The following is a 16,256-nucleotide window of genomic DNA, read 5'->3' as shown; positions in this document are numbered from 1 at the left end:
TGGTAATTTACATTCATCTCAGTTTTTATTTTTTTTTTCAACGTTTATTTATTTTTGGGACAGAGAGAGACAGAGCATGAACGGGGGAGGGGCAGAGAGAGAGGGAGACACAGAATCGGAAACAGGCTCCAGGCTCTGAGCCATCAGCCCAGAGCCCGACGCGGGGCTCCAACTCACGGACCGCGAGATCGTGACCTGGCTGAAGTCGGACGCTTAACCGACTGCGCCACCCAGGCGCCCCTCATCCCAGTTTTAAAAACCACCAGAAAGTATCCATACCCTTTGCTCAGCATGCAGTAAAGTCTTAAGTAGGAGTTAAATGAAAGTTCCTACAGTGCTGAAGTTAATTCAATTTGGTAACCTTCCTGTTTGCTCAGAAAATTGTACATTTGGGAAACCTTAGCTTAAATCTTACTTAATTCACATTTGTTGCTGATAAAATGTATTTTCCTTACTAATATATCATTCTGTTTGTTTCTTGATTGCTGTTCTTACCAACTTTCATGAGATAATAAAAATTATAGAAATTTAGAGAACGGTGTTCTTTTCAGGGGGAGAGACATATAATTCTCTCTTTTTTCATAATGCTTATTTGGGAAAATGGTGACTTACCATATAATAGATGTTTAACAAATAGATGCTGATTAAATGAACTGATACAGATAGATGAAACTTACTCTTTATTAACTTCAAAAAGAGGTATCACTTCATCCATTGACATTTTCCTTTCTTTGCCTGATACACGGTGGGAACCAAATTAAGTGTTCATTTAGTCTTACAACTGCTTTATAAAGTAGAAGGTATTATCTCAGCTTTACAGATAAGAAAATTGAGATTACCTGGTCCAAGATTGTCCAGATTACCACTATTGAAATCTAGGAGTATTGGGCTCAAAAGCTTTTTTCCCCCCCCACCCCCCAAATACAGTCTCTCCTTTTGTTTATGGCCTATTTTATGTTACTTCTGTATATTCATAGCATTTATTACTCAAAAAAAAATGATAGAAATGTATTAATTCTTTTTAAAATCTTTTCTTAAATGTTTATTTGGGGGAGAGAGAGACAGCATGAGCAGGGGAGAGGCAGAGAGAGAGAGAGAATCCCAAGAAGATAGTGCAGGGTCTGACGTGGGGCTCAATCTCATGAACTGTGAGATATGACCTGAGCTAAAATTAAGAGTCAGATGCTTAACTGCCACCCAGACACCCTTTGAAATGCATTTATTCTTGACTAATTTTATAAATTACAAGTTTTAAAAGTCAGATTTATTGAGATATAATTTACATGCAGTAAAATGCACTCCTTTTAAGTTTTTTTTTTTTTTAATGTTTATTTTTGTGACAGAACAGAACGAGAGTTGGGGAAGGGCAGAGAAAGAGAGGGAGACACAGAATCTGAAGCAGGCTCCAGGCTCCAAGCTGTCAGCACAGAGCCTGGTGTGGAGCTCGAACCCATGAACTGTGAGATCGTGACCTGAACTGAAGCCAGACACTTAACCGACCGAGCCACCCAGGCACCCCCAAAATGCAGTCCTTTTAAAGTGTACAGTTAAGATAAGTTTTGACAGATGTATACAGTCATGTAACCTGTACCAGAACAATAAAAATCTAGAACATTTCCATTACCCCTCAAAGTTCCTAGTGCCTCTTAATCCCTTGCCACCACTACTTATCTAATTTTTATCCCTGTAATTTTGCTTTTTTCCAGAATGTCATGTAAATGGGATCATATATTAAGTAACCTTTTGTGTCTGCCTTCTTTCACTTAGTAAAACGCTTTTAAAGATTCATCCATGGGGCGCCTGGATGGCAACTCTGCGTTTTGGTTCAGGTCATGATCTCATGGTTTGTAAGTTCCCTGCATTGGGCTCTGAGCTGACAGCACGGAGCCTGCTTGGGATTCTCTCTCCTCCTCCTCCTCCTCCTCCTCCTCCTCCTCCTCCTCCTCCTCCTCCTCCCCTCACTCTGCCCCTCCCCTGCTCTCACTCTCTCTGTCTCTCTCTTTCAAAATAAATAAATAAACTTAAAAAAAAAAGATTCATCCATGTCGTTGCAGATATCAGGTATTAGTTTATTACTGAGTTGTATTCCATTATATGGGTGAACCACAGCTTCTTTATGTAGTCACCTGAGCTGATGGACATTTGGGTTTTCAGCTTTAGAATATTATGAATAAATGCTATAAACATTCATGTTAGTAACCTGTTTAGTTTTAAAATTTCTGTGGTACCATGACATCATCTTGAGTGACATGGCTTTCTCTTGATACTACTTCATAGGTTATTTAGTCATGGATAACATAAAATATGAGATACCTCATTGGAGGGCTCTGAGCCCTCTGTTAGAAATCAGGGGATGAAGAAAGTTGTTGACTGTTTTCAAAATTTGAAGGGTACTCTGATATTTGGGACATACTCTTTTTAATGTATTATGTCGTAGTAGTATGAAGATAAAGGATATGAAATGAAATATAATGAAAATGTAGTAAAATGGCAAATTGATTACTAGTCCTTTTACCTGGTTTATTTCCAGCTGTTTATGTCTTACTATACTTTGGACAGATTGTGACTGAACAAATTAGTAATTACTCTGCAAGAAGGAAGATGGAACTAAGGTTTCCACATCGTTTAGATGTATATGTTAGCTCATTTAGACGCCCTAGGAGGTACCTATGAGGTAGATTAGTACCAGTCCTATTGCACTGATGAGGAAACTGCGAATCACAGAAATGAGGTAACTGACAGCGGGAGCAGAGCCAGTAAGGTGGGTGAGTCAACAATTGACTCCCTATCAGTTTCCTTATCTGGAAAATGAAGATAATACCCACTTTTGTAGTTGTGAGAATTAAATGTGAGTATATTAATAAGGACTCAGACTTGCCAGTCTCTTCCTCTCCTTCCCCCTTTTGTAACATTTTTTTTAAATGTGTGGGGTTTTTTTTGTTTTGTTTTTGAGAGACAGAGACAGAGAATGGGTTGGGGAGGGACAGAGAGAGAGAAGAGACACAGAATCTGAAGCAGGCTCCAGGTTCAAGCTGTCAGCACAGAGCCTAACGCAGGGCTTAAACCCACCAACCGTGGGATCATGATCTGAGCCTAAGTCAGATGCCTAACCAACTGAGCCATCCAGGCGCCCCTCTCCTTCCCTTCTTATAAAGGTCCCACTTTCCCTGTCTCCTGCCCTGCACTTCTGTTAACTGTTTATTCAGAGAAATCTAAAATATGGGTGCTAAACTTACAATGTCTTTAATTGCAAAAGATTATATAACATCAGAAGGCCAGTATATTGGATGTTTCTTTTTATTGTAAACATTAGAAAAACACAAACTCGGCTAGCAAATAGAATTCACAGTACAGCCCAACAGCCTGGCAGATTGTTCGCACATGATCCTTTTAGCACATTCCCTTAATCATTTTTTTCCCAAAGTGATACATTCTGCATTACTTGTGAAGTAACTCAACACTGCATTCTAAGGACACTGGGCAGCTGGCTCAGTTGAGCATCTGACTCTTGATCTCAGCCCAGGTCATGATCTCAAGATCTGGGGATTGAGGCTCCATGCCGAACATGGAGCCTGCTTAGGATTCTCTCTCTCCCTCTTCCCCTCTCCCCTGTTCGTTCATTCCCTCTCTGTCTCTGTCTCTGTCTCTCAAATTATACACACACACACACACACACACACACACACACACACACACTCCCCTGTTCGTTCATTCCCTCTCTGTCTCTCTCAAATTATATATATATATATATACACACACACACACACACACACACACACACACACGTATATATATACTTGTATATATGTTATATATATATATATATATATATATATATATATATATATATATATAAATCATCTGGGGCCAATGTCCACATATGATTTCTTCCACATACTTTCTGCATGGCCAAAGACTCTATACCTTTATACCTTTAAAATTGCTATAAGCAAGCAACTTGATGAACTTTTCCCCTTCTGTCATTTCTGTTTTGCAGGAGTGCATCAAACTTGATAAAAAGTTATTAGCAGCTGTTCTGTAGAACTTCTTAGGATAGTTCCACCAATCTGTACTGTAAAATCCCCGTATGCATGAACCATGCAGAGTAAACACATCATTAGGTTTTCTTTCTCTTGCTTTCCTAATGAGGGGAGAAATGTTACACAGCTGGAGAAGCCTAGGACTCCTTTCTGAACTGATTTATTTACATAACATATGCTGAGTTTGACACATTGCTCAGAAGAAGCAGTTTTTTTAGTTAAATATTATACAGCACTTCAAAGAACATTTTAGCTACACTATAGCTGTTCAACTTTTCTGGATACAAAAGCTGCTGCTCTTTGCTCCTTAAAAAACACTGCTGCCCTAGTTCTTTATATTATTGCTTTCAATGTTAGGGAGAATTAAGCTGAATACATTTAGAACCTCTTTTCGGAAACAATTTTTAGTTTCAAAAGTTGCTGCATAGTGTCAGTAGTTTAAGATGTCTGCACAAACTAAGGGCAAATCATTCTACTCTTCATCTAGTTGGTGAGAAAGTAAATAGTGATTTGGAAGCAGATAATAGGCTATTGTGGTATAAGAAGAACCTAACACTCTGAAGCCAGATAAATCTAGGTTTAAATCCCACTGTGTGCTTGCTAATAATTTGTCTTTGTAGAGTTTCTTCAGCTATATGATGGTGATAACAAGAACTCCTGCTTAGGGTTTGATTTCAGTAACTGAAATATGTATAGCACCTGGCATATAGTAAAACTGGTCTTTAAATGTTTCCTTTCCCTGTAGCCTTTCCCCCTACCCCCTCAAAAGTCAGCAAACTTCCTTTATCATTCAAATGTAATTTGGTGTTTGTTTGTTTTAAGCCTAAGTATGTCCCATGAAGGTTTGAGGATAGATGAGGTGGCATGACTGACCTACCCATCAGTGATTGCTAGTTAGTGATAATTTTTAGCACAAGCTATAGACTGTGGGAAGACTAGGTTGCCATGTAGGTTACACAAGCCAGTAGATTAAATTGAAAACGTATGCAACCATAAACACTGTGACTAGATCAGTGTGACTGAATTAGGCCCTTTCTGATTTAATATTTGTGGAGTACTTCCCATTAAGTGGGTAAGACATTCTACTGAGAGATATGCTCTTTTGCCCTTCTTTTGCCTTTCTCTCTTCTTTCTGGGCCACAACACAGCCATGACGCCCAATAAGACTTAAGATTTCTACTTTGTTATACTCTAACTTCTTTTTTTTTTAATTTTTTTTTTAACGTTTATTTATTTCTGAGGGACAGAGAGAGATAGAACGAGAGCAGGGGAGGGGCACAGAGAGAGAGGGAGACACAGAATCGGAAGCAGGCTCCAGGCTCTGAGCTGTCATGACACGAGGCTCAAACCCATGGACTGCGAGATCATGACCTGAGCCGAAGTCGGATGCTTAACCAGCTGAGCCACCCAGGTGCCCCTGTACTCTAACTTCTTATATTAATGCTAGTTACACTTCTTATATACTGCCACCTTGGGGTTTTTACGACATTATTCTCAGAGCCTCAAATTAACGTGGACTGATAAAACTGTTACTAAGCTCCATTCCTATCTCTAGAGAAAGGTTTTGCTTGGACAAGTTATCCCAGTACATCATAATAATTATTAGCAGAGATGAGGTATTGTAATGCATTTGTGAGCTGTTGCTAGATTTGTGGGGGCAATGGGGATCCTGTTTTCATGGGTTTAATTATTCTAATGTGGAGAGCAGATAGCTTTATTGGATGATATATACATAAATATTCATAATTCTGACTCATTTCTATTCTGATATTAATATGTCGTATAATTATACTGTTAGATTTGAAGAAAATTCAAAATTCTGGTAGTTTCATTCAAAAATACTAATAAACTTTTAGAATAACTTTTCCTAAAATTGTATTTTACCGATGCAAATTATTGATTGAAGATCAAAATTCAGCTCTGTCTAGAATAAGACCCATTGATGGCCGAGTTCAATTCACAATGGGGTAACCTGTTATAAATTAGAATATCTTCTGGGGAAGGATAGTATTCAGCTTCTGGAATATAATGTGTAACTGCTCAAAGATACCTTATGACCTGTCAGAGCACAGGGTTGGGAGTCAGACAGACAAACTTGAGTTCAAATTTCAAGTGAACCATCAAATAATCATGTAACTTAGGGTAAATTATTTAACATTACAAGGCCTGTTTGTTTCATCATCCGTAAAATAAGAAAGAACACAATGTTTAACCGTGTTTAAGTTCTCATCTCTCTTGGCTTTGTTCCTGTCCTCTTTAGTGAATCTCTTGTGGGCTATGATATCTTAGTCCCTTCATCTGTAAAATGTGAATCATGTAATATAGGCAGGCATACCTCATTTTGCATTTCGCTTTATTGCGCTTCACATATATTGCAGTTTTGGTTTTTTGTTTGTTTTGTTTTTCACAAACTGTAGGTTTGTGGTAACCCTGCATCGAGCAAGTCTGTGGGTCTCAGCAGCATTCGCTCACTTCTGGTCTCTGTGTCACATTTTGGTAACTCTTGCAATATTTTAAATGTTATCTACTTACTATGGTGATCTTTGATCTTAATATTATAATTGTTTTGGGACTCCATGAACCCTGCCCATATAGGACAGTAAACTTAATAAATGTTGCATGTGTTCTGACTGCCCCATGGACTGCCCATTCTTTCTTCCTCTCCTTGCCTCCCTATTCCCTAAGACACAACAATATCAAAATTAGGTCAATTAAAAACTTGCAATGGCCTCTAAGTGTTCAAGTGAAAGTTAAGAGTCACACATCTCTCATTTAAATCAAAAGCTAGAAATGATTAAGCCCAGTAAGGAAGACATATTGAAGGCAAAGGGAGGCTAAAAGCTAGGCCTCTTGCGCCAAACAGCCACATTGTGAATGCAAAGGAAAAGCTCTTAAAGGAAATTAACAGTGCTACTCCAGTGAACACAAGAGTGATAAGAAAGCGAAATAGCCTTATTGCTGATACGGAGAAAGTTTTAGTGGTCTGAAACAAAGATCACACCAGGCACAACATTTCCTTAAGCCAAAGCCTAATCCAGAGGAAGGCCCTAACCCTTCAATTCTACGTAGGCTGAGAAGTGAGGAGGCTGCAGAAGAAAAGTTGGAGCAAGCGAGTAGAGGTTGGTTCATGAGGTATAAGGAAAGGTCTCCATAACATAAAAGTGCAAGGTGAAGCAGCAGGTGCTGATAGGGAAGCTGCAGCAAGTTATCCAGAATACCAGCTAAGATAATTAAGGAAGTTGGCTATCGTAAACAGTAGGTTTTCAGCGTAGATGAAACAGCCTCATATTGGAAGAAGATGCCATCTGAGACTTTCATAGCTGGAGAGAAGTCAGTGTCTGGCTTCAAAGCTTCAAAGGACAGGCTGGCTGACTGGTTAGAGGCTGACGCAGCTCATGACCTGAAGTTGAAGCCAGTGGTCATTTACCATTATGAAGGTCCTAGGGCCCTTAACAGTTATGCTAAATCTACTCTGCCTATGGTCTATATAGAAGAGTAAAGCCTGGATGACAACACATCTATTTACAACACGATTTACTGAATTTTGTATTCAAGCCCACTGTTTAGACCTGCTGTTTGGAACAAAAAGATGCCTTTCAAAATATAACTTCATTGACGGTTGCACCTGGTCACCCGGGAGCTCTGATGGAAGTATACAGTGAGATTAATGTTGTTTCATGCCTGCGAACACAACAACTATTCTACCACCCATGGGTCAAGGGGTAATTTCAACTTGTAAGTCTTATTATTTTAAGAAATACATTTTAAAAGGCCATAGCTGCTGTAGTGATTCCTCTGATGGATCTGGACAAAGTAAATTGAAAGCCTTCTGGAAAGAATTTAGCATTCTGAATGCCATTAAGAGCATTCATGATTCTTGGGAAAAGGTCAAAATACCAACATTAACAGGAGTTTGGAAGAAGTGGATTCTAACCCTCGTGGAGGACTTTGAAGGGTTCGAGGCTTGCGTGGAGGAAGTAACTAACTGCAGGTGTGGTAGAAATAGCAAGAGAACTGGAATTAGAAGTGGAGTCTGAAGATGGGGCTGAATGGCTGCAGTCTCAGGATAGAACTTAGCAACGGATGAGGAGTTGCTTCTGATGGATGAGCAAAGAAGGCGGTTTCTTGAGATGGAATCTACTTCTGGTGAAGACGGTTGAAATAACAACAAAGGATTTAGAATATGACATAAAGTAAGTTAATAAAGCAGTGTGGCAGGGTTTAAGGGAATTGACTCCCAATTTTGAAAGAAGTTCTACTGTGGGGAAAATGCTATCACACAGCATCACATGCTACAGAAAAATCATTCGTGAAAGGAAGAGTCCATCAATGCGGCAGACTTCACTGTTGTCTTATTTTAAGAAATTGCCACAGCCACCCTGCCCTTCAGCACCCATCACCCTGATCAGCCATCAACATCGAGGCCAGACCCTCCACCGGTACAAAGATTATGACTGAAAGCTTATATGATGGTTAGCACTTTTTAGCATTATTTTTAAATTAAGGTATGTGCATTGTTTTTTTAGACATAATGCTGTTGCACACTTAATATATTGACTGCATTATAGTCTATTTAGCATATTAGTCTATTAAACAATGTACTCTATTAAACTTATATGCACTAGGAAATAAAAACTTATTTGACTTGCTGTATTTTGATACTTGCTTTATTGCAGTATTCTGGAACCTAACCCACAATATCTCCAAGGTATGCCTGTGTACTGCATACCCCCTACTCAATTTCTTGGGGATATTTGCCTAGAGGTATAATCTTACTTGAAGCATCGTGAGCCAGTTGTATCAGAGATTATTTTAACTTTGATATATTTTTTAATTTTTTTTTAATGTTTTTATTTATTTTTGAGACAGAGAGAGACAGAGCATGAGCAGGGGAGGGGCAGAGAGAGAGGGAGACACAGAATTGGAATCAGGCTCCAGGCTCCAAGCTGTCAGCACAGAGCCCGATGCGGGGCTTGAACTCACACACCGCGAGATCATGACCTGAGCTGAAGTCGGATGCTCAACCGACTGAGCCACCCAGGCGCCCTTAACTTTGATATTTTTAAAAAATAGGATGGCAAAGTTACCTTCTCACTTTGTTCTTTATAGTGAGAATACTGTTTTACATTACTGGAAGAGTCCTGACCACGAAAAATATTAGGCATTTCTCTTTTGTGTTAGAGCTGTCACAGAGTACTTAACCATTTGACTGTGTAATTTAAGTCTTGGTCTATCAAGCAGTAAACAGATGGAACATTTCTAACAGGAGTAATTAAGTTGTAAATCTATTTTAAAGAGTTGGCCAGTATACAGCATCACAGTCCATATTCTGTTGTCTCAGTTACATTCATTTTTATTTGGATTATGATTTCAGAATACCCAAATACGGGAAAGAAAACAAAGTTGTCTATCATTTTTTAAAATTGCATACTTAATGATATTTGTTCATTCAGCAAATCTCTATTGAATGCCTAGTGTCAAGCAGACATATTTCTAGGCACTGGGGATCCAGCAGTGACCAAGAGAAGCAAAACCCAGCCCTCATGGAACTTAGATTCCGGAGATGGATAATAAGCTTAATATGTATGATATCAAGTATGATAAATGCTATTAAGAAGAGGAAAGCTGAGTAAAGACCTAGAGAATGTTGGGGTAAGAAGTGCTGTTTTAGATAAGGTGGTCAGGGAAGCCCTCTCTGATACATTAACACTTAAGCAGTGACCTGAAGAAGTAAGGGAGCAAGCCAAATGATATCTGGGGAAACGGTGCCAGGCAGAGGGCATGGCAAGTTCAGGTACTTGATCTGGGAGTATGCTTAGTTGTCAGTATTCTATTCATTCCACCTTAAAGCTTTCCTTAACACCTTAAAACATTAAGGGAGAATTACAGGCCTCCTCCTCTGTGTAGGATCCTGTGTAACTTTTTTCGGTTGGTATCTCAGCATTGTCGTTTTTGTGCACATATCTCCCAGTAATCTGGCTTTTAGGGACAGAAGTAGTGCCTCACCTGCTACATAGTAGGTGCTGAACAGATGCTGATTGAACAAGTCAGTTAGTTTATATATTGCACAACTACTTTTCTTCCTATTTACTTGGTACCAGAGAAATACAAATTGTTAGGTATGTGAGTAAATAAGAGAAAATAATGATCAGGCAAGCCTTGGTCTGCATTATTCAGAGGAAGAAAATTTCTTTCAATGAAATCTTCTACAAATTTATTTAAATGTTCTTATCTGAAATACGACCTTCATATTTTAAAAACTCATGGTGATATCCATGATTTAATGTTTACTGAATGACTTGGTTACTTGAAATATTCAGTTAGAAAAATGAATTTAATTTCAGTAAAGTATCACACAAGAGTTCTTAGAATTGCAAATCGTTTTAGAAGAGAACAATTTGCTTTCCCAAAGGAAAACTAAGTCATATTTTGTTTTCCCTAATTTTTAACCATTTCTGCAGAGAAATTATTCCCGTTTCTTTATGATGCTTACTGAATGTTGTTTTCTGTTTTAGATCTCCAAAGGTACTAAAACCAATTTTTATTGGATAATGTTTCTAATGAAATAAATCTTTAGGACCTGCAGTAGATGAGGTTTCAAGGTTTTGGAATTTATTGATTTGTTTAAAACTTTTTTTTCTTTTTTTAACTTGAAAGGTTAATCTGGTTTATAGATGTGGCAAAAGCTTTAAAGTAAGTAGGAAGCTTATCAACAGTCAGCAGAAAACCCTGGTTTGGGCTGTTACAAGTACCGTTGTTACTGCACTAGCAAAATGTCAGTGCAGTATACTTTCTGAAATTTTGAAGTTTCTGCTTAGTTTTCTATAATCTGAACAACACTATAATAAAATCATCATGTTTACCTTTAGGTTAATCTATTTAGTAGTTAATAAATAGTGCATGTCGGTACTCAGGGTTTTCTTGTTTTCCGTCTTCCTTCTTTTTCCCATATTTCCCCTCTCGCCTGAAGAGACGTCCATGCCTATTTCGAAAACTGTTTATTTGTAGACATTTTTAAAGTTAAATTTTAGATTTACTTTAATATTTTAACAAAAGTGGTTTTGACCTTAATTTTCTATTTTAATGCTTTAAAAAAAAACCAGTAAATATATTCATGGGAAATGAGAAAATAAAGACCTATGTATGCATTGTTTACTAAAGTGAGATCATTCTGTGTGTGCTATTTGTAACCTCCTTTTTCCAATTTACAATCTCTGTATGTTCTTCTGTCTTCATGTCTTATCAAGTCCACAGTCTGATTTCCCAGGGAGGGACTGTGTCTCACATCTGGTTGTCATATCCCAAAAAATTTGACCTAGTCCCCTTTTTCTTTTCATACCACTGGCTTATTAAAGGGACAGGGCCAGCTCTCCTGCAGGACATCTTGCCTTCTAGATTTGTCTGGTTGCATCTGCATTTAATTTGTTCCTCTGTCTCTTGTATATCCTATTAGTTACAAGTCAAATTGTAAAGCCTAGAGATCATGTTAAACATTTTTAGCTGGGATATATAATAGGTTATTTACTTTTTCTTTTAACTCATCAAAAGCCACAGTATCTGGATGAGTCAGCATTAATGAGACTGCATTTGAGTACTGAATTAGGGTAATGAATCTGATGCCCTCATTGTAGAGTCTCAACTTTTTCCTCTTGCTACTAGAAAATAATGTATTTGGTGTTACCTTGAGTAATATGAATCACTAGGTTCCTGTCAAACATATACCTGAATATAATACTTGTCTAAATTAGTAAATTTTGTGAGGGATCACAATGCAAATTTTCTGATGTTTTAAAAAATTTTCTTCTACATCATTAGCCACCCTTTATCTGTAACAGAATTCTTTATTATCTGGGGCTACTGACTTCTTCTCTTACAAGGCCAGATAGATAAATAAATTCTTTCATTTAGTTACCAGTTTGCACCAGCCCAGTCAGAAGATGACATTAGTGTTTTTTTCTGGCTTTCTCCTTTTTGAGTGTCATTGTAGGCTCAGATTTTTCTGGTTTCAGTGTGTTTCAGTTATGATCAGTCATAATTTTCACAGCTTTGACTAATGGGGAAAGGGACCTTTCAGGGTGAGTCTTGTCTTGTATTTTTTGCTATGATACTATTCTTTTTCTTTAACAGAAATGTTCAAACAAACGAAAGTATAGAGAATAATGTAGTGAACCTTCAACACATCTTTCAGTTTCAACATTATCGGTGTTTCCAATCTCATTTTATCTTTCTCCTACTGCTTTTTTTTTGATCCCCTGGATTATGAACCCATTGATACTTTTAAGTTTTCTTTATTTTCTGGCATGACAAGGACCTACACCTGGAATCATCCGTTTCTCTAAGAAGCCCTCACTGCTTTTGTTAAAGAATGGGATCAGATAACAAAATCTCTGCATAAAGATTATTGAAAGTTTTTTATTTTTATTTTTTCCATATTTTCCCATGATGCATCTCATTATAATGGTAGCTTACTTCCATAGGCGGGTTTACTCTCATTTGAGTCGTGAAGAAAGGGGCACTTCTCAAAGATGGGATAAAATCTGTATATTTCTATTTTAATTGGTCTAAATGTTAGGTAGAGCTGACAGATGATTGAAATGTTGACACATAAGTGTTTTTAACAAAGGACTTCTTTTTAAAAATAAACGCCATTTAGTGTGTTGGTTTGCTGGTACTATAATACAAGGAAATCCTTTGTAAATATATGACTTCTAAAGGTTCGCTTGTACCACGCTTTGGTTTTTTAGCATTCAGTACATTTTCTAATAGTAATAATGTGGATGATAAAGTGTTACTGGATTCTGGCTCTTAACTCTGTGTGTGATTTCCAAGATGGACCAAAACCCTGTCTTTGCCTACTTTCCCTCTTGATGCCCTACTGAAATAAAATGTATAGAAATAAGAAATGAAGAAGCCAGTAACAATAAATAGGAAGGCTACCAAAGAGTGTTAATTGAACAGATTTCTGGGTCTCTGCTCGAGTACTAGAAGGCTCTCATTTCTCCTTACCGCTCTCCTCCCTGCACTTAGACTATTGATAGCAGACACAAACCCCAGGCAAGACATCAAACAGATTTTGTTTAGAGAAATTGGGAAAAGCTAAGGCTTTTAAGGTACAAGTTATATCTCCAGAACAAAAGGGGAAAAAAGCCATCTTTATTCTGGTATTTAGCAGGTCTGCTGGTCCCCACCCATGCATCCTAAAGGAACACTGCCAGTCAGCCTGTACCTACCCCACACAGAGCCCTCCTCAGGAGAGCAGTCCGACCAGAAATCAAACCATCTTCACAATGATAGAGGAAATCTGTGTTGGCTAAAATGAATCATTCAGATGTAAATGCGAATGAGTAACCAAAGATCACCAGGCATGTGAGGAAAACTGATGGCATGAAAGACGAAAATAACCAGAAAAATTGCTACTGGAGAAAATAGAGCTAATCAGAGAGAACTTAACCAGAAAGGAACTCTAATATACTCAGGGCTGTAGGAAGCCAACAGCATTTCCTGACTGATTGGATATGGGGTGAGCAAGAAAGGAGTAGAGGTTTCTGGCCTGAGCAATAGGAAAAGAGAAACAGATGGGGGGAAAGATGAGGAGTTAAGTTTGGGGTGTTTCAAAAGTTCATTTGGTCTCCAAGTAAAGATGTCAGCTACTTGGATTGGTACTGAGATGTATGTGCCTGCAGTTCTGGAGAAAGTTCTGGCTTAGAGAGGAAATTGTGAAAGTAGTTAGCATATAAAGTGTATTTAAAGCCATGGGACTGGGTGAGATCGCCTAGGAGTGAATAGAGGTCAAGAAGAGGTATGAGGCCTGAGACCCTAAGGCACGCTAACACTTACGGTTCAGGGAGATGAGAAAGAATGGTCAGAGATGACTGAGGAGGAGCAGCCAGTGGTGTACAAGGAAATCCATGAGAGGATGGTGCCCCGGAAGCCATGAGAAGACAGTGTTTCCAGTAGGAAAGAGTCATTGACTATTCATGCTGCCGAGAGAGCAAGTAGGAGGGGCACCGAAAATTCACTGTTGGGTTTGGCAGCATGGATATCAGTGTTTACCTTTACAAAAGCCACTGTGTTTTTTCCGACAGCTACTAACTTGTTGAGACAAAATAATGTATTAAGTTATTTGGGCCCAAGGACTTAATAAATGGAACTGTCAGGTATTTCTTTTGGCCTAGGGACTTTGAAACAATTAGTAAGATACCAAGAGAGCCACAAACAGAAAAGTTTGAGAATCTCTACTTTAGAGGATCATGCTAAGTATTTTAAGAGGGGGAAGCTCCTCTTGCCTTTTCTTGGTCTCTGCTGAGAAGTTTGAGTTAGTCATTTTAAATCTGATCAGATTACTGCAGTGAATAAAATTGCCCTAATGTGGTTCAATATAAAAAAAAAATAAGGAAAACCTTATCCTATGAAATGTCTGCGGTACAGCTTTGCATGAATTTTTCTTCTTGCCTCCATAGGTATGGTCTGAAATATGCGTTGCTTGGCAGCTCGGGTCAACTATAAGACTTTGATTATCATCTGCACACTCTTCACTTTGGTCACGGTACTTTTGTGGAATAAATGTTCCAGCGATAAAGCGATCCAGTTTCCACGGCACTTGAGTAGTGGCTTCAGAGTGGATGGATTAGAAAAAAGAGCAGCAGCATCTGAGAGTAACAACTATGTGAACCACATGGCCAAGCAGTCTGAGGAGGCATTCCCTCAGGAACAGCAGAAAGCACCCCCTGTTGTTGGGAGCTTCAACAGCAATGGGGGAAGCAAGGTGTTAGGGCTCAAATACGAAGAAATTGACTGTCTCATAAATGATGAACACACAATTAAAGGGAGAAGAGAGGGGAATGAAGTCTTTCTTCCATTCACTTGGGTAGAGAAATATTTTGACGTATATGGAAAGGTGGTTCAGTATGATGGCTACGATCGGTTTGAATTCTCTCATAGCTATTCCAAAGTCTATGCACAGAGAGCCCCTTATCACCCTGATGGCGTGTTTATGTCCTTTGAAGGCTACAATGTGGAAGTCCGAGACAGAGTCAAGTGCATAAGTGGAGTTGAAGGTTGGTATCTGTCTGCTCCACTGCCTTTTTCTATCTTGATTGTGTTGAGGAATAAGAAATTGTAGGTGTTAATTATATAGCAAGTACATACATAGCTTACTGTCAGGAGACCATTCATCACTCTGACTTAGCAAGGAGGACCGGGTTAAGTCTAAACCTGAGGCATCATTCTAGATGATGTGATATGGGGGCTGCAAGATGATACCTGATCAAATAGGATTATTCCACGAACCCGCCTCAGAATCTAAAATTATCACCTTTAAAGTAAAGGCACAGCATCTCCAAAAATGTTGCATTAAAATATGCAGTTAGTGCCCTATGAGAGGAGACCAATAGACCTGTGTACCAATGCAGTCTTGCTACCAGATTAGCCAGGTATCATCTCTGGATGGAGGTTTAAAGTCCTCAGAACAAGACACCATTTTCTCGGAACTTTTATGCTACACTCCTATAGTCTATTGCATATTGTCTTTTTTTTTTTTTTTTTAATTTTTTTTTTCAACATTTTATTTATTTTTGGGACAGAGAGAGGCAGAGCATGAATGGGGAAGGGGCAGAGAGAGAGGGAGACACAGAATCGGAAACAGGCTCCAGGCTCTGAGCCATCAGCCCAGAGCCTGACGCGGGGCTCGAACTCACGGACCGCGAGATCGTGACCTGGCTGAAGTCGGAGGCTTAACCGACTGCGCCACCCAGGCGCCCCTACATATTGTCTTTAAAACCTGAAGCAGTAGGAGCTCGTTATGAGTGTCATTAGTACATTTTGGAATTTGTATTTCAAACCTAAGATGGATCTGAAAGCCAAATTGAACTTGACTTTAAAATACATCATTTAACCCGAGGAAAGAACTTAGTGTGTTTTCAGATGGCTTTGCTTAGTTTTATTTTATTTTCTTCATTCTATTAAAAAGTGATTTTAATACAATATTTTAAGTTTTTTATGATATCTTTACCTAATGTTCAGAAGAGGGAAGGGCCAAATTCACTTATATTGATACCACTTCGAGATAATTATTACCATTTTGTATATTCTCTGGAGGTCTTTGTACCTAGGTCTGTGTTTTAACATAGTTGTAATGATACTTAACCATACAGTGTCCAGGGTGGTAATGTTTTCTTAGAGATTTCAGAGATACCCATCGTCAAACCTTTTCATGTA

General features: G+C 38.5%; 1 protein-coding gene across 3 annotated transcripts in view; it reads left to right on the top strand.

The window, feature by feature from the left end:
- Positions 1–16,256, top strand: part of GLCE (glucuronic acid epimerase) — a 113,628-nt gene that overhangs the window by 84,765 nt on the left and 12,607 nt on the right. For all 3 annotated transcript variants that reach the window (XM_023255127.2, XM_023255129.2, XM_023255128.2), the window contains one exon: positions 14,501–15,097. In XM_023255127.2, the coding sequence (XP_023110895.1) occupies positions 14,515–15,097 (583 nt within the window). In that variant the 5' untranslated portion in view covers positions 14,501–14,514. The remainder of the gene's footprint in view (positions 1–14,500; positions 15,098–16,256) is intronic.

The sequence above is a fragment of the Felis catus genome, chromosome B3 (genome assembly GCF_018350175.1).
Source record: "Felis catus isolate Fca126 chromosome B3, F.catus_Fca126_mat1.0, whole genome shotgun sequence".
NCBI classification, from domain to species: Eukaryota; Metazoa; Chordata; class Mammalia; order Carnivora; family Felidae; genus Felis; species Felis catus.
The sequence above is the reverse complement of the archived record's forward strand: the minus strand, read 5'-3'. Positions and strand labels throughout refer to the sequence as shown.